Source organism: Pseudopodoces humilis, chromosome 1 (assembly GCF_049639895.1).
Source record: "Pseudopodoces humilis isolate 2021_Gansu_Grassland_sample_001 chromosome 1, ASM4963989v1, whole genome shotgun sequence".
NCBI lineage: Eukaryota > Metazoa > Chordata > Aves > Passeriformes > Paridae > Pseudopodoces > Pseudopodoces humilis.
In genome coordinates, this window is record NC_142200.1 from 84,242,778 (window position 1) to 84,269,576 (window position 26,799).

The following is a 26,799-nucleotide window of genomic DNA, read 5'->3' on the forward strand; positions in this document are numbered from 1 at the left end:
CTCTCCCTGCTGTTCCCGGCCCCCTCCCTCCTCCCAGCCCTCCCAAGCGCACAGCGCATCCCCCAGCGGCTGCCACCGCGCCCCTCCGCGGGGCACCCCCGCTCTGCTGCCCCAGGCTTCGGTAGCAGGAGGTGTGGGGACAAGAGAGGGGCATAGAAAGGAGGTGGCGAGGGACTGGCTTAAGTCAAGTAGTGTCAACGAACAGTAAGAAGCACTTGAGGCTCATGGCTATGTCCAAACCGACAGCTGATTTTTTTTTTCTTCCCCCCCCTTTTTTTTCCTCTTTTCTTTTCCTTTTCTCTCTTTTTTTTTTTTTCATTTTTTCTTTCCTTTTTTTTTTTTTTTTTTTTCTTTTTTGGCTTAAGTTAAACCCACTGTCATTTCACTAAGGCACAGTCACCGAGGCTTTTGCTTGGAGGCTGTGGTCGCCTCTGGAGTTAAAGTGCGGGATCCAGAGCCTCCTCCCTTCCCCCTCCACGCCTCCCCGGGCAGGTCCCTCGCAGGGGAGGAGGGGGGCTCCATTAAGCCAGGGGGGTCTCCACGGCGTACGGCTGGAACGAGGCCGAGCCCCCCGCCGCCGGCGGCAGCGGCCCGGCGAGCCGGAGGTGCCCGTAGAGCGGGGAGCCGGGCGGCGGTCCCCGCCCGCCCTTGGGGGTGCCGGCGTGGGACAGCGGCGCCTGCGGGCGCTCCGCCAGCGGCGACGGCTCGCCCGGGGCCAGCGCGGGGCGCCCGCCCCCCAGCAGCAGCGGCGGCGGCGACGGCTCTCCCAGCCCGTAGGCGCAGAGCTGCAGGAGGCCCCCGCCGTAGAGGGCGGCGGCGGGCGGGGGCTGCGCGGCAGGTGGGTAGGGGAGCAGCGGGTAGGGGCCGGGCAGCAGGTGCGGGGGCGGGGGCGGGGCGGGCCCCAGGAGGCGGCCGCGGGGTGTCGGCGGCGGCTGCGGGGCGGCGCGGGGTCCTGCCGGCCGCTGCAGGAGGCCCTCGATGGCGAAGGAGCTGGAGAACTTGGCGGCGCCGCCGCCCGCCGGCCTCGCCCCGCCGTCCCCCGCCGCTGCCTCCTTGTCGCCCGGCGCGCAGCGACAGGGCGAGGAGGCGCAGCAGCACCGCGGGGAAGCGCCGGGGGACGCGGCGCCCGCTCCGGCCGCCTCCTGCGGCACCTGCGGCGGGGAGCCGGCGGCGGGGCGGGCGGGCTGCGGCGGCGGGGCGGCGCGGCGGAGGCGCTGGCGGCGGCGGCGGAAGACGCCGTCGGCGAAGGTGTACTCGCTGCTGGGGTTCAGCATCCAGTAGTTGTCCTTGCCCCAGGGCCGCGCCGGGTCGCGCAGCACCTTGACGAAGCAGTCGTTGAGGGAGAGGTTGTGGCGCACCGAGTTGCGCCAGCCGGTGTAGGCGCCGCGGAAGAAGGGGGAGCGGCTCATCAGGTAGTCATTGATCTCGGCCAGGGTCAGGCGGCCGCCGGCCGAGTCGCGGATGGCCATAGCGATCAGCGCGATGTAGGAGTAGGGCGGTTTCGGCCGCCGCGTGTAGGGTTTCCCCTTGGCGCTCTCGGCCGGCGGCGGTGGCGGGGGCTGCGGCGTGGGGGGCGGCGGCGGGGGATGCCCCGGCCCCCCGGCCCCGCCCCCCCGGCTGTTGGCCGCGCAGCCACCGTCCGAGCCCAGCTCGCCCCCCGCCGGAGCCGGGGAGAGCGAGCCGCTGCCTTCCTGGTCGCTGCCGGCGCTCAGCTTGTCCTCATAGTGCTGCGAGAACACCTCCAGCTTCATGGCCATGGCGCCGCCGGCCCCCCCGCACCCCGCGGCTCCGCTGGGCGGGCGCGGCCCCCGCCCCTCGGCGCGGCCTCAGGGGAGGCGGGAGGCAGCGAGGGGACACGGGGGCTTTCTGTCCCCTCGCCGGCTTGGACAGCTCCGCGGCGGCAGGCGAGACCGTCAGGGCAGGGCAGCGGGGCTCCGCGCCCGCCTCAGCCCGCCGGGCCGGGGTCGCTGGCAGGGGCCGGCCCCTTCGCGGCCGGTGGGCACCGAGGACGGGCGGCGGTGCCCTGCCGCCCTCGGGACTGGGCGATCCCTCCGGGCTTCCACCTCCTTCTCCCCCACTGGGGTGCTCGCTCTCCTTTCGCCCCCCTTTTTTGTCCTTCTCGCTGTTTACTGTCGCCGCTCCATGGGGCAGAAGGAGAGGGGCGAGGCGGCCCCCGTGGAGCCGGTGCGAGTAGAGGGCGGGCGGCTGCCGGAGCCGGCACTTCTCCGTGTCCGCCCGGGCTCGGTGCTCCTCGGGGGCGCTGCCGCTGTTACCGTTCGGCGCTCCCCGGGCGCGGGGAGAAGCTCTCGAGGGCCGTCGGGGTTACTCCGCTCTCTCCGGCTTCGACCTGTCAGTGCCGGGACGCCGGGCTGGCTCCTCGCTGCGAGGCGGGCAGCAGACGGGTTATTAGGGTTATTAGTGTTATTGTCATTATCTCTCCCTTCCCCTGTGGTTGTGTGTCTCTCCACCACTTTCAGACCAGCCCATTATAACGCCGGCGAGAGGCGGAGCCAGGACAAAGATCTGAAAGGGTGGTGGGTGGAGAAGCAAGGTAGCAAAGGTGGGTATGCCCTAATAAGCCGTATCAGAGCCGTGATTAGCCAAGATGACAGCGAGGTCTTGTTGGAAAGTTATTTTACGAAACTTGTTTGTGTTTTCTCCTGCCAGGTCCCTCCCCTTCCCGGGTATTTCGAACGAAGCCGCAGTTCGGCGCGACTAAGCAGAGCCGGCCCGCCTCCCAGGTGTAAAATGCAGAATGACTTATAGGTGGCAGAGCTGAACCTGTTACGTGCAGTGATTTATTTTAATAGCGCCGTATAAAGCAACAAGTTGTAATATGACAGCTCAACAACCTGTTGGAAAATAATACATGACTTTGCAGTTGTGAATTCCTAATGATTTATGTAACCTGACAAAATAGTTTCAGTCCTGGTCTCTCTTTCCTTCTGCTATAAGCACACCTGGTGCAGAGGTAGAATGGAAACAGGTAGGCAATGCTTTGGAGTTTTGCTATGAGAGAGTTAGTAAAAGCCTTAACCTTATGTGTGCTACTGTTTCTGTAGTAGCGCTGCTTGAGCTCTTCTTGATGGTGTGTTTGTAACCTCTCTCTTACAACTGGCACTCTCTAGTAAAATCTTCCTTCTTGTAGAGGTTTTGGTTTGTTGTTGTTTTTTTAATGGTAACTAAGATTTTTTTGAATCGCTGCGAATCTGTAAATTTCCCATAAAACTTGGGACAACGTATTCTGCAATTTTTCCTCAACGCTTTTCTTTCTAAAACAATTAGCCGCGCTTTTTGTGTTTGTTTTTTGGTTTAAGTTGTCAGGGACTTGCTCTCCTTCAGAGTTGGTTTTCTTTTTTTTTTTCCTTCAACATTATGCTAGATACAACAACTCAATGAAGAGAGCTAACTGTCAGTAGCTTCTCTGAAAACTCCCTGTTCTGCTCACAGTTCAGAGTCCATTGCAAAATGCCGTTTCACTTCATAGGGCAGTAGCACTGGCGTCTGCAAAACAATAACAAAAACATCAGCAGAAATCCAGTGTGGTGCTTATGTTTTATTTCTCATATATATGCTTCGAATTTTGTGTCCTGGAGTAAGAGTTGGATTGCTCCATATTTTCCAAAAGCAGTCTTTCTAAATCGGACCTTATTTTAGAATAAATAATGGTGCAGAGTCACTCTGGTAGGGACTATGCCTCTGTGGTCTGGCTCTCAAGGAGTATTGGAGAGGAGGATGAAAAAGGACAGGTTTAAAAGACTAAGAGGAGAAACAAACAGCCCTGCTTTCTATCTTGATCTCTCTTGGATAGAATATATGTTCCCCCCCCCACACACACCTGCATTTTGTTTCAAAGCTTTGCCATTTCTTCAGTCTGCATGACTTTACATGGTAAATACTGAAGAGTGAGAGATTCTTCTGTCCTTCTCATTGCATTCTTGACAGCTTTAGTAGAAATAATAATACACTGGATATCTTGCTGTTCTTACAAAAGCTGTACCAGCTGAGAAAAGCAGGCAATTCAGAAAGACAAAAATAAGAGGAGGGAGACCTCTCTTGGTTCCTTGTTGTTGTTGTCATCTCCATGTAATGTAAACTGAAATCCTTCAGTAAAGTGTTGTCTTAGCTGTAGGTGCCAATGTTTGTGTTTAAGGGTATGGGAAAAAGGTATAATTCTTCCAAAACTCATATTTTCTATGATGATGCCAATGGCAAGGGTAGGTTTTTTCCTCTTCCTGCTTTTGTTGTAAATAGCAGTGAAGTAGCGATGATTTGCTAACTTGCCTTTGATGTTTATTTTATTACCATTCCACTATTTGTGTGGAAAATGTACACATTGTCTCTTATCTTTATTCAAAGAACTTAAAAAGTCATTCAAATGCTGTAGGTAAACACGTCAGACATAACAGAAGCTTTTTCACAGCCACACTTCAAGACTAGGAGTGGATGGCAAAGCTGGTTTTGCAAGATTTAGGAGGGGACAGAAGCTTGTACTCAAAATAATACAAAGATAGCTATTAATGGGTGGGAGCAGGGAACCTTTCTGAGATCAGCACTGATTCTTGTTGTGGCTCAAGGCCCCTTTGCTATCTCTGAGCCAGTGCCTGTTGTAAACTGTCCCCTGAAATCTCTGGTGGCTCTGACCAGAGAAAATATATGAAGGTGCTTATGAAAGGGCCAAGCGGGGTTTAAATAGAACCTTCCTGGCCTGAGTGAGAGCAATATCAAGCCCATTGCTAATGCTGCCCGTGAAACACAAGCAAAGTTGTAAGAAGTGGTGAAATAATCCAACTACTCCCGTCTCTCACCACTGAGAGTATATGTAACCTCAAGTCTTTTCCTGCCATAGTTTTTTAAAAGGCACAGTATCGCCTTCAGGTTTATAAAGATTAACACAATCATCGGAAAAACTGATTCTGTTAAGTAAACTTCACATCAAAAGCACTTTGATGTGCTGTATTATAGCAAAGCCAAACACCCAACCCCCATCACCCCAAGAAAAACCTCCAAAAACCTCCAGTGAAGCAATGTTAAAAAAATCTAATTCTTTGTTCTAAAATGGAATGTCTCTTCCTCTTTAGATCAGCAGAGCAGGACTTTTTTTGATGTATGATCCCCTCTTTTCCTACCCAAAACAGTACCCAGTCAAAGACAAATGGAGAAATGTGAATGGTTGCTTGAAAATCATGCCATCCACTTTGTTTCCCATTTTCTGTCGTATTTCACTCATTTAATTCGGAAATAGTCTGCCAATGGGTATTTGGAGATAAGGTTGTAATAGTCCTTTGCAGTTTGCTCAAGCTACTAATTACAAAAATATTCCTTACTAAATGTAGAAAAATGCTACACTGTCTGGTGGTTGTGAGTGTATTTTTGGTTGATCCAGTTATGTTGTCTCCATGGTATTTTAAACCATGGAGACATGGGTTTTTAGTTCAGCAAACATTGTGCAAAGGTGTGTCACGATATGTTCTTGGTTTAATTTTTTTAAAAAAATATTTATTCTAGTTTTTTTTTTTGGTTTTTTTTTTCACCTAGCTTTTTCTTACTTCTCTTTTCTGCCTTCTCTCCAGACCACTAACTATAGATTAGAGGGGGTTTTCAGGTAAGGTCATATAAGAACAACTGGTCAATAAAGGTCTCTGTGGTGACTGGGAAAGTCCTGTAGTTAGTGATAGGCAAGCTTATTTGTGCATCTGAGATGTCCAGGGCACCAGCTGGACAAAGTGCTCCATCATCTCTTCTCCTCCTGTGGCAAGCTGCAGGAGTGCACTGCCTTGCCAGGAATGATCAAACTGGACAATGCAATACACTACGTGAGAAACAATAGAGCAGTTCAAAGAGTTCTCTCTGGATGGGCTCCTCGCAGCAGGAGATGTGCCTAGCATGCATAAATGAACTACAGGCTGTGTAGGCTGGCTAATTGCACCATGTATATTTTTGTAGTTGAAGGAAATCCAGCTAGAGACTGAGCTGTAAGAAAGGAGGTTAGTGGAAATTCCTTTAGACCTTGAGAGCATGAGTTTGATCACTGAAGCATGTCTGCGTGAATTCCCTCATTGGGAAAGACTGGCATTTTTTCACAAGGACAGCCATTCCCTGTGGGTAGAGATTTTCTCATGTCTTTGGCAGGTACTAAGAGCTGAATTTACAATGGGGAGTTCCATTTCTACTTTGTTACATGCAGTCTTTATTTTCTTGGGAGATGTTGCTCAGAATGAAATTTTCCCATGCTGAGAGCTTAGTATCACTTCCTCCCTGTGCCCACTTCATGTTCCATAAAAAATGTCTGCATCTAAGCAATTTTTTTTTCTCCAGAGCCCTGGATTGTGACAGAATGGGCAGATGCAGATTTTCTCCTGTGAAGGAAGTGATACTATTGCTCTTGTTATTAATGCTTAGTACTTAGTACTGGAGAAAGAATTCCAGATTCTTACACCATCCTTTTCACCCATAAATCTCAAATCTCTCCCATTTTACAGCCAACAAAGAGTGAAGGTGAGTCCTGCTGAAAATAATTTGGCAAGTCAGTTGCAACCCTGTCTGTAGAACTGAGTTCTCTGAAGCCCTTGTCCTGCGCTGTGTCCACTGAGGTATCCACCACAAGGCCTCACTGGAAAGTGCTCTACCATTTAGCAGGGAACTGTCAAAATGGAGATTGCTCTGTGCCGAGACTCAGATAATTTATAGCTAATTCTCTCTTTACTAGTGCTGTGTTAAGCCTCCAGGGCTTGAATGAGGTTCCACACTGGCATAAGGTGAACTTCTCTGGAATATATTGCAGGTTTGCAGTCTGAGGAATACGTGTCATAAAAGAGTGCAGGGTGAGGTTAAATCAACACAGTATTTACAACATATTTTGTGATGACTTAATTTAGTAACTGTCCCCATAGGCTTTTCTCATGACTGATTACCGGGTTCCATGTAACTGCACTACGAGAGACAGAATCCAAATGGTGATGGACTTAGGGGCTGGTGGATCTCTTCAAGGAAATTTTTCTTACAGTGGGGAAGGAACTGGTACTGGAAAGCAGCACGTGTATTGATAATCCTGGATGTAATTGTCAGGAGAGAATTGCTTGCTAAGGGGCAGGCTCCATCGCAATTAGAAGTTACGCTGTGTTATGCTTGTTATGAAGTTATGATGCAGAAGCCATTTGGTGAAATTCTGTGGCTCTCTGCCAAGCATAGTGAATGGTTTTTGCTACTGGTGCCAAACAAACTTAAAAAGAAAACATCATAGCTTGTTTTTGCTGGTGCCAGACCAAATATCTGTTGGCATCAAACTTGGTGTTGATGCCAGAGGCTTGCTATCACTGGCCCATGATATGAGGAAACACCAGCTGAGCTGTTACAATAGCCTCACGCTGCCTTCAAGTCCATGCATTGATGGAGGAAAGTGAACAAGAGAATTACAGCAAAATTAACCTAGGGATGAAGGACTTCAGATATGTGATGGACACTCACTGAACTTTGCTAGCCCTTGCTGGAGTACACCTAAGCCAACTCAAACCCACATATATTTTACATGGGTAAACAGTGACTAGAGATATGAAGGATATGTTTCAGTTCAACAAAGTTAAAGTACTATTTATAGCACTGTGGATCAACAAATTAATCACCTTGCCAATAATATTCCAGCTGAACAGCAATAAGTATTTAACATTCTTACTTCTGGGTTGGATTTCTTTTGTTGTTTCTTTGTTTTCAAAAAAGCTGTTTCTGGGTGGAATCCCATGATTTATATAAGCATTAGCCAAATCTATAAATAAATAATGGTATGAAAACCTCCTGGATTTTTATTTTTCCAAGACCAAATGAATTGCATTATAATGGAGCTATTTGGGAGCAGGACAGTCAGACTTTCCTGTGGTAGGCAGGATTTGGCAGTACTACCCCTAAACTGTACCTCTCGTGCATTTTCTGTCCTCCATTTGTTGTGTTCCATCTTCCTTCTCTGCAACCCCCTGGACAGCTCCAGAACCCTTGGTGTCTTTGAAAATCTGGTCCATGCTGCTGCTGGCTTACTCCTGGAACAGAGAGCAGAGTTATACAGAGTTATAGACATCTACTCCACTGTCTCAGGTGGTGGGAGATGGGGATTTACAGCCTGCAAACTGCTTCCAGAAATCAAGCATGTTTTCACCACCTTTCAGATGGTAGAGAAATGCAGTAAAACCTTGGGGAGCTGGGGGAGCTGGTCCTTGATGTAAAGAAATCATTACTTCATGGAGTTGCATGTGCTGTGTATTTGATTCCCAGTTCCTAGGTGAGTTCTTAAGGGATTAGCTGAGTTTCAGTCTCTTTAAGGTGTGAATAAACATCCTGTTGCCTCACACCCATGAAATTTCTCCCCTACACATGTCAAAGTGCTTTGTGCAGTGTTGCTATTTTGGTTCTCTAAGTAAAGGTTCACAGGTTTTGAATGTCTTGGCCAAACTTATATGATCTAAGATGGGAATAGGACATGGGTTTCCTAATTCCTCCACTACTGCTCTACCTACTAACCCTGTTGCTTCCCTGAACCTTTACATATACTTTAGTAGATTAATAATTAACCTCCAAGTGGGGCACTTTGAAGCAAATGTAAAATGAAACCAAGCACTTGTCATGGTTTTTAGTCATACCAGATTTGCAAGTAGGGTGTGTTTAAATGATGCAAGTAGATAAAGTCTTGTTAATTTAGATTAGAGTAAAAGTCAGAGCCTTATCAAAGCAAGTGACTAATTAGGAAAACTATTACCTTTTGGAAAAGAAACAGTTGAACTATCACTCAAAATTATTTTAACTAATTGAACTGTAGTAATATTTAGAATAAAGGCTCGTGCAACTGCTGGAAATGGAGAAAGACAAAGAGCTTTCCCCAGGAATTGCCAGTGTTCTGGGGATTTTTTGATAATTTTGCTTTTAGAAAGTTAACAGCACTTGTCATCACTGTGTAAACATGGGGAAGGGAGGAGAGTCCCGTGAGTCATCAGGGAGCCAAACATACAGAATTTAAGTGAAGAACTGGAGTATTTGTATTAAATATACTGCCTTCATTCTCTTCATCTTTCCAAGCCAACATGGACAGCAAAGTGCTTGTGAATGGTTTGAAATGATTAAGTGAATCTCAGGTCTGCAATAACAGACATTGGGCATTTGGGAACCTGCAAGGGTGGAAACACTAGGGCAAATTCATGGTGTGAAAAGAAAGATTACGATCAGACTGTATTTATGTTCAGACAGATACATGCAGTTGTGAAGAATCATTAAATAACTGTTAACCACACCTGCACAGAGCCTCTGGCAATGCTGGCTTATACAGAATCTCAAGAACTGCCATGTGCCTGACATCATACCTTTGCAGGGAGAGAAAAGTCTCTCTTGGGTGTTAGCCCAAGACAGGTAAGTAAAATACAGTCCTCAGACTTGTGCCAGTTTAATGTCTGCAAGTGATTTTCTGGTGTGTCACACCCAGTATCTTCTGCCCTGTAAACCTGTCAGTAGTCCTGATTTGTTTGCTTATGACCAGGTCTTACTAAACATCTCCAAATCTGCTTTAATGCAATGGCTCCTTCCCTCTAAGTCAGTCAGGACCGTGAGGAGAGAGTGAGTGTGTATGCACAGAGGGAGTCTGGCACAAACAGGATCTTAACTTCTCCGGAATTGTAATTGCTGCTGTGGCACACAGCTGCTTCTTTGGGTTTCTCTTTACATGGATCATTTTCCCTTTTAAAGCATTAAATATTTAAAATATTGGGATGTGTTGACATTTTTTCATGGTGGAAGTGAATTTCAGAACCTTTTTTATTTTTACTGTAAAAAATAAATAAATGGAAATGTATAGATGGGGGAGGGAATCACGCAGGTTAAAGGTAGTGGAGGAAAATGAAAATGGAGCAAAGCTGAGATGAAGAGGTGAAGATGAGGAAAAAGTTGGAGTAGAGAGCTCCAACCAAGAACACATTTCAGAGCAGTTCTTCTTAGACTGTAGAAATTTTTCAGGATGCCCAACAGTCTCCAATTTGACTGCTTCTGCTGGTGTAATTTTTTGGACTGCTCATTTCTACAGCTTTCCTCAGGCTAGGGAGTTCTCTGGGTTTTTGTTTCCCATGGTGCTTTTGGGAGTGATTGTCTTTCATCTGCATTTTCTCTCCTGGAGTATACTTTTCCAGTCTTTCATGGCTAGGGGTGGTTGAGGAGTGGAGTTTTTTTTGGTTTTTTTTGTGGTTGATTTTGGTTTTATTTTGTTTTATGCTGAATAAAAATTAAAAAAAAAAAAAAAGAAAGCAAAAATGAAGGTTGAACATCAGTGTGTAATTCCTAAAGGAGATGGGGTGCATCATTTGGAATGTTCTTTCTACTTGCAATTTCTGTACAAAATATTTTCTCCTTTTATTTTTTTTTTCCTAGTGAAAATCTCTAGCAACTGTGAAGAATAGGAGATTATGAAAGAAAAACAGAGCACGACTGATACACAAAGGGATTCAAAGATTTGCAGACTTCAGTATTCATCTCTGAGAATTGTAAACTCTGGCACCCGACATTGATGGATCAGGCAATGGAGATATTTACTCATCATGAGAGTCCTTACTCATAGCTTGGTTTATTTATGTCATAAGGGTTTGGAAGACAGTCCATTTTTACAATCTCCATCTGACATATGGTCAGTGCCAAGAAATTTAACAAAGCCCAACACAGATTAAAGACTTTTTTAGGAGTTATCAAAGTGTTGTGAGAAAAATGTCCTCCTCCAGTGCTACTTTAAAAAATAGTCATCTCTGTGAGTAAATCTTGGTGACTTCGATAGAGTTAATTTTGAAGGCAGGATGTGACATCCAGTACCTTCTTACCCCTACTTTGGCCTTTAAATGTGCTATCATTAAAGTTTGGCCCCTTGAGGAAAATAGGTGTAGTCAGATGCAGAGGCAAACTGAATAGGTGGGGCTTTCACTGCAGTGGGCCTGCATTCAAACCTTCAAAACTCTGGCCAGACTCATGACTATTCCCAGTTGAGACTTTAATTAAATGGTGTTGGATATGAGAGTATTCTATTATACTGGCTTGTGCTGCTGAAAGAAATAGAGCCATGCTTCTTGACTGAAGAGACAGAGTCAAGTGAATAATTCACAACAAATAATTAGTCTAAATGTTTCTAAGTGATTCTTACAGAATCGGAGTCTGGTTGAGAAAGATCCCTATTTATTAATGCCATAGGACTCCTTTTCACAAGGGGAAAGTTTATTTATATAAGATGAATGAGTTAAAGCATAGACTTGCAAGTTCTTCTTGAGTCATCAGACCCAGAAAACATGTATTTTATATTAAGGTTAGTACAATCTTTCAAACAGAAACATTTATGAGTGTGCTTGAACTGATGGGTATATGATGACTGACATTCCAGAACCTCTTCTGCGCACACCTACGCTGGCATACTTTTATACATAGGAGTAATCCTAATTAATTTGGGAAAATTACTCCTGTGCATGAATGTATTCATTAGTATTTGAAACACCATGGTATGGTGAGTCTTCTAGATACAATCTGGATCTTACACTTAAAGGTGCCCACAACGTCCCATCCGGTCTTTAGGGCTACCTTAGCTCTAGTAAGGACAGAGTAATTCCCCTGAGGGCTTTAGCATGGCTAAGTTCTCTTCCTTACAAAGAAGTGGCTTCATCTGTGCTGTCTAGAGGGAACTGTCCTTTGTGTTATCTCCTGAACAGAGGCCTCTGTGTGGCATGAGAAAGTACTGGGTTAGAAGGACAGCCCTTGTCAGGAAGCTTGTTGCTGGTTAAATAGTGTGGACAATCACATGCCAGCTTCTTGAGGGCATGTCCTGGCTCTTTTTAGTTGGCAAGTGCAAAATACAACTTAATATTTATGTTCATTTTACACCTTGAAGCTTTGATAAGGTATTATTACTCCCATCTGCTCTTGACAGGAAAGAGTAGCACTGTTGTTCCCTTCAGCAGTGTATTTTTGGGGGTGTGTTGGCTGGGTTTCTGTCCCAGTGATGCTGAAGAGTTTTGCCCAAGAACATTGCAGGGAAACAGTCTTTTTCTGCATGTTGCGAGTCTTCCTTTCCAGAGGTAAGATTTAATGCAGCCTAAATATATATTTTTTTTTAATATAAACACCATTTCAGTTTGTTACAAGGAAACTATTGGCTAAGGTATTAAAGTGTTCAAAAATTACAGCATTAGGAAGAGTGGTTTTATTTTAAACAGTGGAGAACACTGATAATTTCACAGGCAACAAGAAAATAAAGCCAAAGAACCAAAGACATAATAGTTAGCTTGAACTGAAAATTTATACCTTTAAGGATTTCTGAATATGTATATTCTGCTTTGCAGATAGTGGTTTCTCAGTGCTGCTGCCTGAAATTTTAAATGCCTGCATGTGTCGTCACATCAGGGAATTGCTTCAATCTCATCCCAAAACAGGTGACTGTAGTACATGAAGTGACTGTCACCCTGTAGTGCCTATTTCTGTTAGCTGAAAGGAAGCCTAAGGCTTCCCAGGTGACCACCTGGGATGTACTACAGAGCTCCAAAAAGCATTTAAGGTGAATTCCAGTCTGGCTGTCTTCTCTTAGAAAGCACCTAAAATGGAGGCTCTCTGGTTTTGAGATACTCTGCTCATTTATTAATACTATTTATTAAGAGATTATTTATGTAAGGTAATTATTGTGTAAAGAAAAGGTGTTTTCATCATTAAATCAAACTTCATCCTGATATTAAGATAGGATTTCACATATTGATCTAGACAAAAACATTGTGTAAGGTGAGAGGGATTGCCCCTCAAAATTTATTTGCTGCTGAAAAGCTGCACACTGTGTTCCACCTCGAGAATTGCAGGTATTTTCTTTACCTGGCTGCCACCTGTTTATAGTCCATTCTGATACAACTTGTGCAGAAGAATGTTTCCCATTAGGCTATTTTGTAACATCTCTCTGCAAAATGCTCAAACATTAGTGCTTGCTCCAGGAAAAGGTGAGTTAAGACGTGTTTTTATGTGTTCTGATAGCTGCCTTGCTTCATCAATGCTAAAAAGCATGTCTTTATTGAGTCTGAGCACTTTCCAAAAGTGTTCTCCCTGCCATTACTGATGTGTTGCTTAACAGAGCCAGCTTAAGCTTGCTGCACTGAGTTTTGTGTTGTTTGTGTTGCACTGGTTGGTTACCTCTTTCTGTTAACTTTCCATGCACAATTTAATTAAGCTGTGAATAATGGGATGTGTTATCAGATGGTACAGCATTATTAACTTCAGTGAAGTGTTGTGTGATGAACCAGCTAAAGATCTGGAGAATAATTTATACATTCTTTACATTTAACTGTCAGTGCATTTTGGATGAAGATAGCTACCAGCGTGTGTGATTGCAGCCCTGCTGCTGAAAGAGGTGTGTCTGTTTATGCCAGTGAAGCGCTTGACTGTTGGTATAAATATAATGTCATGGTAATTACTGGTTATAGATAAAATGAAGATCAAACTTATTTTTTTTTTTTTTTTTTTAATCGAGAATGCTTTTATTGTCCTTGAAACATTCTTCCTGTCTTTTCGTATAAATGACAAAGAGTACGAGATTTCAGAGTTAGCAAAATGAGTGAAACAAGTCATAATGATTAATTTCTGCAAATATTTTTCTATGCATTAATTGTCCATGCACTGTGAATGATATTCTCAGGTGCCCTTCTGTACAAATTATTCATGACTTATTTTAGCTAAAAATCAATAACAACCAAAGAAACCCTTTATAGTGTCTGTAATGTGCATACTTGCTATTTGTATAAGCAAAATGGTGTGGTTTCTTTCCTCTGATTAGATAAATTGTGGACCAAATTAATCCAATGCATATGTGAATAATAGGGAAAATTAGAAATATGCCAATAATATCTAGTTTAATGTTGTTTTTCTTAAGTATCTGAAAATTTAAATAAGTCTAGTCTGATTTCTTGCTAAAGCAGATAAAATATGCATTTCAATAGAAATCAAACTGCTCACAAGTGTTTTCAGATGGAAGTTGGCTTTCGACAGCAAATGGTAATGCAAAGTTTTCCTGCTCTTTTCAGTTCATGCTTCTGGTTGAAAGGTGTTCGCAGTGTGACACAACATGTTGTGACTCCTCAGCAAAATGTTGCAATTCGTATTGGTCAAAGTATGTAGTGTTTCAGAGCAGTGCATAATTTGTGATTGCAACAATCTCAAATAGAGTACATAAAATGTGTTCAGTGTTTCCATCTCATTCATAATTTTGACTCAGCAGTTCCAGCTGATTATTAGTAGTTTCTCCAACCAGCCTGGATTGGCTAAGGGAATTCACTTTAACATACTGAAGTGTTTTCATTAAACTTGGCCTATGTAAAAGCAGCTTTCTAAATTGGATTCACTGAACTAATCTTGGTGCCTTTGCCATTGTGTATTGCATCAAGCAACAAAATAAGCAAGAAACAACGTGGTAAAAAATATTATTTAAACTGGAAGTGAGGCAGAATTCATTAGAAGGAGAATATGGACCATGCTCATTATAGGATTTGCTAATGCTCATAAGTTCTTCAAACTAAATTTAATGTATGCAAATAATTATTTATGAGCAGTTATTATCAACAATACTAATAACTTCAATAGTACTAATAATAGCTATCTGGGCTAATTAACTGTTTTAAATTGAATTTTGTAATATTTGCAATTTTCTCACTTTTATGGGAACTGAATAAAATCAGCTCCATTGCTTAACACAAAACTCCATTTCATACAGGACAATTCTCGTTTTGGAGAAACATTTTGAAGCAGAATAAAGTGGTGGTTAAGAAAGTTCCTGCTTGTGCCAACAAAATAGATAGAGGAATAAATTCAACATCAATTCACTGAGCATTTTTTGCTCTGTTAGTATGAAACCAGTTCATTCTGGTGAAGTGCAGAAGGCTCACTTGAGAGTTTTGTTCTGGAAACACCCTGTTTAGATGGTTTCAAATGGTGTGGGAGAATGTTTTTCTTGTGTTGGTTCTTTTCTGTTTTTCTGGTTAGAAAGAAAATGATTTTATGTCCTCTAGGTAGTTGTTTGGGTTATTTGTTATTCTTTCCTGCTTATGAGGGGAGGGAAAAAAAAGAGAAGAAAAATTTTACATAGCTATAAACAGAAAGTAGAAAGCAAGTTGACGGGAGCATGGAAAAGGGGATCTCCTAGCTTTTACAATGACCTCTTCAAAATGGCTTAAGGATGGCAAGAGTGTGCGTTAGTCTGCAGATTCCATGAGACCTTGTTCTATTTGAGCATTGAGGTACCACTTATATGAACCCTATGTAAGGCATAAAAATAAGTGTTAATGATAGCAATGCAGATAATATTGCTTCTTATAAATAATAATTAATGCTAATTAATGTTGACTCTATATATTGTGGCTTGGATGAAACTCTGGCAGGAATTGGCAGACATGCTGATATGAAATCTCCACCCACAAAGATCTGCTGAAAGAGCAGTATCTGGTGTAAGGGGAGCTGCCCTTTTAAATGCAAAGAATACAAAGGTTTCCTAATTGTTTTCCCTTTTGCAGGGAAAACAAGCTTCTAGCTTTAGAGTCGGTCTGCATACATATCTCCAGGGGCCACAAACGTGGAACAAATGCAAGATCAGCTCATGTTCCCTGTGTAAGCTTATAAGCAGTGTTGCATGTTCACTGGAAATAGCACATGTAATGCAGTTTTCTCCGACAGGACTGGCCCCTTCCCAAGCAATGTAGATGCCACTGCCTTTGTTGAGGACAGGCGATGCCCTTTCCCAGATTGGGTGGGAGGCTGCTGAGCCATGCTGCTGTGTGGCTGCTCCACAAGGTGCAGGAAGGCAGGCTGCACAAACTGGTGCCAACAGGGAGGCTGACGCCTCCTCACTAGGCTTTGGTAAATCAGTATCTGCATGTGTGTCCGCACATATGCATACTATTTTCCCTCCGCCACTTCCCTCCCACTCTGAGCTGCCTTCCTCCCCACACTGCCCTTGAGTCAAGAGGTCAGGGCTACCACTTTTTTCAGCAGTAACGCTTTTCCTTCTGTGTTTTATCCTCTAGTTGTTACTTTCCTTCCTTCCAGTGGAGGGGCAGCAAGAGCCATTTGGCTGATATGATGTTTTTCTGGGAAGGAAAGGATAAGACTTAAAAAAACCAGGATGCCTTCAGGCAAAATGTGATTTTCAATCAAAATTCTTCTTCTTAAGGGAGGGGATTTTTTCTCACAAGGGAGAGAATTTGCCCCAACAGAGCAGTTTTACCCACATTCCTCTGAGAGACAGCGTCTGTGTGCTGTCAGTGTCAGGGAGGATCAGGCACAGAACGACCCATTGCCATCATAAAATAATCCAGCTTCCCAGAGGGAGAGGAAGAGAAAGGGGTTGCATGTGGCCTTGAAAACAAGAAGGAAAAGGAGAAGAGGAAGTGCCTGGTTGTTCCTGTCTTGGTGGGGAGCGTTGTGGGGTCCCTGGTGACTGTGTGACCAGCAAACACCCTTGCTGAGAACTGCAGACCAGGCCATTTGCAAGAGCAGCTCCGTGCCTGCAGCAGCTGCCTCTCGGGGGGTAAATGCTAGAGAAGAGCTGGGCCTGTGGAGCTGTGTTAACTGGCATTTCAAAGGTGAGATACTCTGTTTTCTTGTTTGTTTATTTGCTTCCCACTGGGAGATCAGTTATATGTTGAGATGGCTTGACTTGATACATACCTCCTTAGCAAATATGTTGATTCAATGTTTAGGGGATCATGTTTCTTTGTGGTGCAGAGTTATTTAATCCAATATTTGTGGTAGGCTGATGACACTTGTGATGATCAAAAAGAATAAATTGTGTATTTTTTTAAGACTGTGTTAAACCAGTTCTGCCAAAATAGAGATAATAAATACCAGTGATTGTTTAGTCAGTTGAAAAGGAATAATCCCCCACAATTTTTGAAACATAGTAGGTAATGTTTTGGTTGAATGTTTATGAAGAACCTATACTTACCTCTACATTTCTGAAGTTGGGCAGAGAGTACTGTACTTGTTTTGTAAAAACTGGATTATTGTTTGAAAAACTGGCCTATTTCCCTGATCATGACAAGGAATGTCTGCATAAAGTAGACTAACTTTAGATGTTCAGATTTCATCTGCTGAACTGCTCTGGTGGGGGTGAAATGCTAGGATAGCAAAGGTAGACTACACCTTACTTCTTAAGCTGAGGAAGCTGCTAGGAAGGTGGGCAGGGATCAGGGAGATGGCACAGGTTCTGCTGGTTGGTGGAAATCCTAACATACCAGCTTGGAACTGATCTTCCTTAACATTTTCCTCAATGCCTTGGGTGTAGAAGGTTGGAGCTGACTTATGAAATCCTCTGCTGACACAAGACAAGGAAGCATTGTCAAGGTAGAGATAATGACCAGTACTTCCCATACAGGGAGTGTGAGGGTGGGAACAATAAAAACAGACTAAATGTTTAATAACTGAAGGCTTCTGCCTTTAGTGGAAATGTTTGTTCCCCAGAAGAAAATGCAGCACAAAGTGGGAAAGAAAGTGGCAGAGAAAGATTTGCATGCACTAATTGACTACAAAATAACTGTAATCTTCTGGTGCAATCTGGGAAGAGCCAAATGGAAACAGTGGCCATTAATGGATTAGGTTTGCAATTAGGAGGTGACTAAAAATGAGATTCTATTATGATCTTACAGCTGGAGTAGGAAGAGCAGCAAACCTAACTGGATCTTTGTGAACTGATGAACAGGGCTCTTGATTCAGAAATTAATAGTATCAGTGTTAGTATAATGGCACAAGGCTAACACAGGCCTAATTTTCAATCAAAAAGGCGTGTGCTTTATTTAGCTGTATAGTGCATAGAGAAAGGGAAATTACTGTAGACATTGCTGATTAGAAGTCTGAAATCCAATAAATTTTAATATTGAATGATGATGATGTACCATTTTATTCATCTTAATTTTCATTAATTTCTCCATGTATGACATATTTTAGACTTCATGGAACTCATTACTTATAATTGGTCTTGTGTCAACAAGCCGTGAAGATCAGGCTGTCTGCCTCCACTGACAGTTGGCTTAATTTAGTAATAGTACTTAGCAGTTATGTAGGGCTTTAAAATTTCAAATATTAGCTAATTAGTCATCAGACCAATTGCTTTAAATACTATCAGCCTTCTATAAAGATGAGTAAATTGTTGTTATCCATATTTCTGAGATGAGGGAATTCAGAGACAGATGGACTGGTTATGTCCCTGTCCGTATTTATATATAGGTATTTCAAAGGCACATATCGTTTCAGGGTCCAGCAAGTCCATCTACTTGTTAGACCTGATTTGGTGTCCACTGGAGCCAATGGAAATACATCTATCAGCTTCAAAGAATTCCCTTGCTGTCTGATTGAATTACCCTGCAGAAATCAGCTTCCAAATATTAGCCAGCTAGTATGGTACGCTTTGAGATGGATTGTGATGAAAAGCACATCTGCTCTGTCAGTCAGAACATTTACTGTGGTTGTAGGGGACAAAGAAGCACCAAAAATTATGAGGTCTGCTCAGCACCCAGTGAGCCCTAGAGATGAGACTCCGTGAGGGCTCTGTTTTCTAGGAAAATAATATAAGAACTTGAAAATATTGATTATAAAATCATGAGATTTTCACGTGTTCCTAAGCAAGTTTCACCTGCTGATTTTTGGAAGAAGTAACCAGGTACTTTGATAGTCTCAACATATATTTCTCAGTCTATTCAGACATCCAGATGACTTTAAAAAAACCTATCCCTACACTTCAGTGCTATGTGGGAGTTAAAACTTATATAGATAAGTCTGTTGACCTTTTCCTGAAAACTCTAAAATTCAGCAATGTTGGTTTTTTTACACTGCTTTTCAAAACTTGAAGTTCCATGAAGAAGAGAAAAGGAAAAGGAAGAGAAAAAAATCTTAACCTCAAGTGTAAAGCAGAAAGATCATAGAAATCCTTAATGATGAGGTCAGCAACTCAGTAATGTCACCTAAATGTGACATACCTAGTCAAAGTTTGACCAGTTATGTGCAGTCTTATGGTTCAGTTGTGTTCCTTGAAAGATGGAAATAACCCTTCACAAATTCAGGATCATGTTGTCACATGTATTAATTCAGAGTTCTCAGTCCTTGAGCACTTACTATGCTTTACATAAGAATTACTGCTTTCTGCAAATGCTCCTGCCCTCAAACTTATTAGGATTTGTGACAGAAAGCATAAAATGAGTAAAACCATATGGAAAATGTGCTTTTATAAAAATACATTATTTAATTCCTTTTGATGTTAACATTTACTTGATCCTAGTAGTCAATAGTACAATATAGCCCAAGCTTTGGAAGATGAGCTTAGAGTGGGAAACCAGCACAGACAGCATTTTCTTCACTGTCCTGCCACATGCTGCTAAATATATGATTCTTTTGCCTGCCTTCTCAGCCAGGAATGTCTCAGTATATGGGAAATATCACAGGAACAAGAACATACAGAACAAGTATTCTCTCTGAGTGCAAGCCCTATGCTGTGCTCCCAAACAAAGCTTTTCATGTTTGTTAATTTACTACTCAGCAGCAATTGGGAAATGACGGATGCTCTAAGGGAGACCCCTCCTTAGGTTTATTTCTGGAAAGGAAAAATGATGAGAAAGAGTCTTGTTCCTCCACGTGCCTCAAGGTGTCAGATATTATTGGGGAATTGCAGGCAAACCAGTGTGTTTACAGCAGATCAAAGAGGTGAAATGAGCCAGAGATGAGGGCTGATGAACCAAACCCCCACCTGCTGCTGGCGTGTTGGCTGCACGTGTTATTGGGCTTTACACTCAGGAGCGTGGGATCGATAGTGATGCAGCAACATGGTAGATGTTGTGCTCAGCTTCTGTTTTCAGGTAACCTCCAGCATGTGAGGGGTTGTTTCTTTCTGACCTTTCTGAACTTAGAACAGAATATTATGGAGTCATGGAATGGCTTGGGTTGGAAGGGATCTTAAAGATCATCTAGTTTCAACCTCACTGCCATGGAGAGGGACACCTTCCACTAAACCAGGTAGCTCAAAGCTTCATCCAACCTGTCCTTGAACACTTCAAGAGGTGGGGCATCCACAACTTCTCTGGGCAATCTGTTGCAGTGCTTTGCCACCCTCTCAGTAAAGAGTTTTACCCCAGTATCTAATCTTTAAACCTGCTCTCTTTCATTTTGAAGTCATTCCCCCTTGTCCTGTCACTACATGCTCTTGTAAGAAGTCCCTCTCCATCAGTCTTGTAGCTCCCTTCAGGTACTGGAGGCTGCAATTAGGTCACCCCAACTCTAGGCTGAAAAATCCCAATTCTCTTAGACTTTATTCATAACAGAGGTGTTTCATCCCTGTGGTCATCTTTGTGACTCTCCTTCGGACTCTCTCCAGCAGGTCTCTGTCTTTCCTGTGCTGGGGCCCCAGAGGTGGATGCAGGGTTCCAGGTGGGTCTCACCAGAGCAGAGGGACAGAATCCCTCCCTCCCCTGCTGCCCACACTGCCTTTGATACAGCCCAGGGCACGTTTGGCTTTCTGGGCTGTGAGTGCACACTGCTGGGTGATGTCCAGCCTCTCATCCCCCAGCACCCCCAAGGCCTTCTCGGCAGAGCTCCCCTGGAGCTGTTCATGCCCCAGGCTGTGTCATTACTAGGGTTGCCCTGACCCAGATGCAGCATCTTGCACCTGGTCTTGTTAAACCATGGTTCCCATGGGCTCTCTTTTTGAGTTTGTCCAGGTCCCTCTGGGTTTGCATCCATTTCATCCTTAGGGTGTCTCAGTTGCACCACCAAGCTTGGTGTCATCTGCAAACTTGCTGAGGGTGCACTTGATCCTTCTGATGATGTAATTTGTGAAGATATTAAACAGCAGTGATCCCAGTATGGACCCCTAAGGGACACCACTTGTCACTGATGTCCTTTGGGACTCTGGGCCACTGACCACAACCACCTGGATCTGACTGGGCAACCAATTCTTTATCCACCTAGCAGTCCACTTGTTGAATCCACCTCTCTCCAATTTAGAGATGAATTCTGGTTAGCTACACCTACCAAAAAATAAATCTGAATTGGACCCAGGATTTGTATGGCCACTGGCACCAGCCTCCAGCATGGGAGCAGAGGAGGCCCTGGATCTCCTTACCAGGATGACTGCTTGCTCTCCAGAGCAGCTTCTTTCCCTGTTTCCTTTTACTTCTGGCTGTGATGTTCCTGTTTCTTGGTTGGTGTTCCAGAGGAGACTGCGCAGTGGAAATTCAAGATGGAAGATGTTTTACTTTGTGTCTGATAGAAAAGTTGCAGCTATGGTCTGCCACTATGCTGGGAGTTTTATTTGCTGTATTGCCAGTTCTATCCTTGTTTTCCTTGTTCTCAGCCCTGGAGGGGAGATACCCCTTAATCCTTTTGGGTCCACTTGACTCCCAAATTTCTCCAGATACCTTTATATTCTTTCCTTGTAGCTTATATCTGTTTAAGTACTTTTGTCTGATTGTCTTGGGAATAAATTAAATCAATATTTCCTTTCCTCAGTCCTCCATTCTGCCTTTTTTTTTAGCTGTGTGGGATTTGTTCCTCCTCCTTACGTATTTTCTCCATTAGCAATGTTGTTGCTTTTTGCTTAAAGGGTATTTAGAAGGACAGTCTCACTCTTGTCACCCAGAATGTGTGTTTCAGACACCAGAACCTTTTTCCACAGCTCCCCTTTCCCCTTGTGTTCCTGCCCCTGTGATAAGAAGGTTTGTTCAGCCAGAGCATCAGAATTGTAGTGGTGAGACAATCTTTAGTTTGTCAGTGTGATGGTGTACGGATGATCTAAGGGAAAAGCATGGCTTCGGAATGTGGCTAAGGCACAAGAATCTGTTTCTTAAACCCGACTTCTTGTTTGTACCACACTGTGAGCTGAGCACATAGCTTGACTCTGTGCTCCAGTTTTCCAACATGAAACCTGAGCATAGTGGTAAGGATTCACATGTTTCACAAGGCTTAGAATGAAAGTGCAATATAAATGGTTCCCTTTCCATATGAGGAGGTCCCAATCATCTGATCCTTCTATGGCCAATTTTAAATCCTACTGTGGCCAATTTTGTGACATTCAAAACCATTGAAATTAGGTTTATTTTTACTATGAGATAAAAGTCACATCATGAATTGTAGGGAGATGCATGAAAAGTCAGGTGCAGTTCTTTCCCTGGAATACTGTGAAGTTAGCAATATTGGTTTTTGAAAAAATTGGCTATTATTCCAAATTGTGCAAAAACTGTTAATGGATAATAAATTCTTCATTCTTCGGAATGAAGCTTGCTAAGGGCACTCTCAGGCTGTCTTCTGTAGTCAAGCAAATTTCTTATTAAGAAAATGAATAGGAGTTTATTGAAATTATTATATTGGAGTCATCAGGTCTTTTCTGGTAGTCCTTCAATTCCTCTCCCCACAGTGCCTGAAGCCATACTTAAGTTTCATGAATCTACATATGCAGAGAGAGAAATGAGATTATTGTGCTAAAGATCACTGTCTCCATAGAACACAAAGAAATCTTACACACATACACATACTCTGGGATGAATATGCATAAAGAAAGAAGAGATGACGGCTTTCTGTAAATTAGTGTCGCTTAATTGAAGTCAATCAAATTGCTAATTTGATTTAGTCAAACAGTCCTAATTTACACCAGCAGCTGAGATTTTGGCCCTTACTGGTTTAATTTCGTACTAATCTGTTTATAGCTTTCAAATATATGGAGCCAGTTGATTGCTAAACTGTTTATTGGGTGTGGTTCCAGGATTACAACAGTAATTATTTTACTGAAGCCCTTTATTTTCAAAAATGCATGTTTCAGATTTACATAATAGGACTAGACAATGACTAAGGGGCAAATTATACAAAGATTATTGCATGCACTTACGCATGTGTTATGTTTTTATGACTCAGAATGGAGCTTGTTTGTGTTCCACCTTTGGACAGAGGTCTCTTTGTGGTGGCGGGGGAACAACATTGTAGAGTGCAGAATTACAAAAGAGTCTCAGCCTGTGGAATTCTGTGCCAAGATACGATGCTAGACGATAAAATATTACTTAAGTGTGAAGGTGGGGGACTTGGTTATGAAATGCCAAACCGTTTTCCATGGCTCTGCTCCCTCCACGTGGTGTTTATTGCATCCTTAGAGCTGAGGCCTTCAGTGCTAATCCTCACTGGAAAACACTTCTCTTTGTTACCTGATATCAAGTGCTGGAACAGGGGCATTCAGAGTGGTATTTTGGGTGGTGTTTGCCTGGAATTACCCACTCTAAGTTCCTGTCCCCATGCCAGAGGACGGTGTTGATAAGGACAGTGGCATGGTGCTTTGAACAAGCTTTGAAATGTTGTTTTTCCTCATCTTCCTTTGGTGCGCTCCGGAGAATAGTTTGCATCCATCCGATCCTCAGGAAAGCTGCCAGCAATCTTGTCTGAAGAACCATCACAGCAAGGAGAGTTTCAGTCCAGCACAGTTCCCAGCGCCCGCGTTGGGATCGATGGATCCCAGCGCTCCGCCCTGTGTGCTCCTCCCCTTTCCCGTGGAGCCCTGTCGGGCAGTGAGCCGGTGGATGAGCTGCTACGGGGTTTGGTGGCTGCTGAGGGTGGGAGGACACTTCAGTGCAGGTTTGGTGCTTGAATGGACCTGTTTGGCCTGGTTGTTGGTAGGATCTGCAGTCTGAAGGTGAAAGGCTTTGGACTCTTATCTTTTGAGCTGTGCAGCTTCTCTCCTGGCTTCTTGGTGTTTACAATAATTACCTTAATGAAAGAGACCATCATCTCCGTGCTGTCATCAAGTGCGCAAAATGTTTGTTGGAGAGTTCAGGACTTCAAGATTTGCTTTCTTGCAGCCAGAAAAGGAATTAATGAAAACATTGCTCTAATAATCCCCATCCCTGACCTCTTTAATGCATCCTCAAAACTAAAAAGCATATAAATAATTACCTGGGTTTTGTAAACAGAGCTAAGTAGAAAGATACAACCCACTTTGGGTTCACCAACTCTGACAGCGCTTCTTAAAAAAAGAAGTGTCTGTGAAACAACTTACTGTAACTCTTACAAGTTTGCAAAATGACCTCAATCTTCACAAATGCTTGTTAAAGGATTTTCTAAAAAGAGCAGCAACACCTGGAGACTCATTTATCACTGTCTCTGCCTACTGGCGATCCCACCTACACACTGAAGAATGACTGCTAACATAATATTTATGCAATAAACCAGCTGAAATATGTAAAAAGAAAAGTCTTCTGTAGGGATGGTAGAGATTAAAGAAGTATTTGAAGTCATTGGTTATTTTTTGCTGCTTGATAAACAGGGAGGATTCTTTTGGTTTCATGGCACAGTTATCTTAAAAAGAGAAAACTTCTTGGTATTCATTCTGATACAGGAAGGCCACCTAAGACCAAGAAGATTTTCCTGTTATGAAAAAAAGTTCTTTTTTCCTCTCATCTTCAAGATTATAAGCCATAGTTTCATCTTCTGTAACTCAGCTACGGAGCAGGGCCACTGAAAATTTATTGAAGCCATTTGTTGTCTCTCAAGCCTCTTCAATAATATCCAAAGGCATCCACCATGCAAATACCAGACTCATAAATCCTAGAGACCTTAAACTTCTCTAACTGAAATATGGTGTGAGGACTCCACCTAAGACCCAGGTGTTTAAAGTGTCCAGTAACAGAGGTGCAAGGCTTATAGAGGAATCAAAGCCATGGGAAGAACTGGAGCCCTGGAGGTGCATTTAGTAAGCACAGGCTCAGCCTGAAACCTACAGAACTGAGTGAAATGATCTTGTACTAACTTCAGTCAGTCCAGTAACTTTGATTACGAGTGACAATTTGACTCGATCTTCTCGAGTGTGGCCCGGCTAGCTCAGTGATGAGGTTTCTCTTCACTCGAGTTTCGAGCCAGCATATGTTTGTGGGGTTCACTGATTTTCTTCAAGAATCCAAGTCTATAGAGCGAGTAAAGAAATCAGGGGGGGACTCTCTCTCTGGTTTGCATTCCACAGTTTATTTCTGTGAAGGGGAATCCAAAGGATGAGAGACCAAGGATTTGGGGTTTGGGGGGGTCTCTTTTAACAGGGTTTCTCAGAGGGAGGGAACATCAGAGAGAAAAGCAATTATTTTTCTCAGTTAGTACATCTTACAAACTTTCTACAAATCAAGGTTACACACGCCAAGATAAGAAATAACAGACACCAACTTCTTCAAATGCCCACAAAGGTGTGGGAGTATTCTATACAGAGGGGCAGAGGGGGAGAGAGAGGGGGCTTGGTTTCCTGGCAACACAGGGGGGAAAGAAAGGGAAGGCAAGGTAAGCATGCCCTCTCAGCTTCCATAGCTCAGAGGCATTCTGGGACAGGAAAAAGTTACAAACTTCCGTGTTGGAAAGAAGAGTTCTCTTCTCCCAACCCCGTGCTTTCCTGGGCTAAAGAAACTTCAAGCAGCTGGAAATGCCAGCGGGGTCCTCTCTTTACTCTATCCGGCCTCTCGCCGTGGGGCTGAGGAGAGAAACTTCAGTAACCATGGGAACTTGACGCCAGGTAAACAGGAGAAAGAGAAGCTGGGGGGGAATCACAACTAAAAGATGGGAAAAGATACATTTCAGGCTATCAACTACAACAACAATTGGGTTTGTAGAATACTTCTTTCTGCTTGAAAGCATAAGGTCTTCCTTTCTAGGCTTCTGTCTCTCCTGTTCAGCAGCCCCGTGCATTGAAATTCAGGAATGTTCATGGAACCCAGATTTTATCTTAAATCTCTGGGTCTTCAACCCATGGAGATCTTAAACAATGAGCCTGTTAGTACAAATATACAATAACTATGTTGGTCAGTTGGTTTAAATGAAGAGGACTATCACCTAAGATCACATTGGCCAGTCTGAATTATTTTGGTCAGTCCAGAAAGAAGGGCCTTCTCTTCAGACCTAGGAAGCTGGTCACCACAGGACTGTACTTTAAGATCACGTGTGATAACTGTTGGGTCATACGTTCATGACCAGTGCAAGAATATGGATTGTACAAAGGAGGAGCAATTTGTGTGCAAATGGTCAGCAAAAAATGGCTCTGTCATGTACCAGAGGGAACAGCCGCCAGAGATGAGCTGGGGGACACAGTCCTCATGGCCTTATGAAAGGGTTTGTGACTGAGCACATAGCAGCTATGTAAGTGTGTTGTAGTCAGCAAGAGCACTTACTGATGGCATGATCCTTCTTCTGTATGTATCTTCTCCCTGCCCACCAGCTTTGTTCAAGATGAACAAAAAGACCCCAATAAAATTAAAACAAAGCACAATAACAAAAGCAAACGAAGAAACCTCCCAGGACACACAGAAGTAACATGTTAGATCTCTGTGTCAAGGTTTCAACCAGGGGTGGTTTGCCCTTTAGTTGTGTCACTTTAGCACTGTTTGTTAGTGAAGAACACCACCAAGTCATCAGCTGATGTAAGTAAGTGTCTGGGAAATGATTCTTCAGAATAAAACCTTGCACCTTGTAGTGGATCACATGTGTGAACATGAGTTGGGAATGCTGTTTAAAAAGGAAAAATAATTACCAACCTGGGACATACAAACAGGAATACAGCTGACAAGACACATGAAGTAATCCTGCTTCACTCAGTGCTGATAAGGCATCAGCTGGAGCACTGGAACTGATTTTGGGCTGTGCCTTCCTAATAGGATGTGAGCTTGTTGGAGAGAATCCAAAGTGAGCAAGGGGATAATCAAAAATCTGCAAAACCTAATGGTAAGAAGGGATTGAATGAATTGGGGGTTTCAGCTCAAAGAATGGAGGATTTTAAAGGGAGAG

The 26,799-nt window shown here is 43.6% G+C and overlaps 2 protein-coding genes across 2 annotated transcripts; one reads left to right on the forward strand and one right to left on the reverse strand.

Annotated features, from left to right (window-relative positions):
- Window positions 1-521: 521 nt before the first annotated feature.
- FOXQ1 (forkhead box Q1) lies at window positions 522-1,777 on the reverse strand. The gene has a single exon (XM_005526453.3). The coding sequence runs from the start codon at window positions 1,755-1,757 to the stop codon at window positions 522-524; it is 1,236 nt and encodes a 411-aa protein (XP_005526510.2). The 5' UTR covers window positions 1,758-1,777.
- Window positions 1,756-3,024, forward strand: LOC148185144 (uncharacterized). The gene is made up of 2 exons (XM_088053423.1): window positions 1,756-2,560; window positions 2,668-3,024. The coding sequence occupies exons 1-2, from the start codon at window positions 1,756-1,758 to the stop codon at window positions 2,745-2,747; spliced, it is 885 nt and encodes a 294-aa protein (XP_087909549.1). The 3' UTR covers window positions 2,748-3,024.
- Window positions 3,025-26,799: the final 23,775 nt, after the last annotated feature.

Excerpts from the sequence above, each read along its gene's own strand:
- FOXQ1 (XM_005526453.3), bottom strand. The coding sequence starts at position 1,757 with ATGGCCATGAAGCTGGAGGTGTTCTCGCAGCACTATGAGGACAAGCTG.
- LOC148185144 (XM_088053423.1), top strand. The coding sequence starts at position 1,756 with ATGGCGCCGCCGGCCCCCCCGCACCCCGCGGCTCCGCTGGGCGGGCGC. Across the intron at positions 2,561-2,667 it reads GGAGAAGCAAGGTAGCAAAG|GTCCCTCCCCTTCCCGGGTA; the intron begins GTGGGTATGCCC and ends TTCTCCTGCCAG.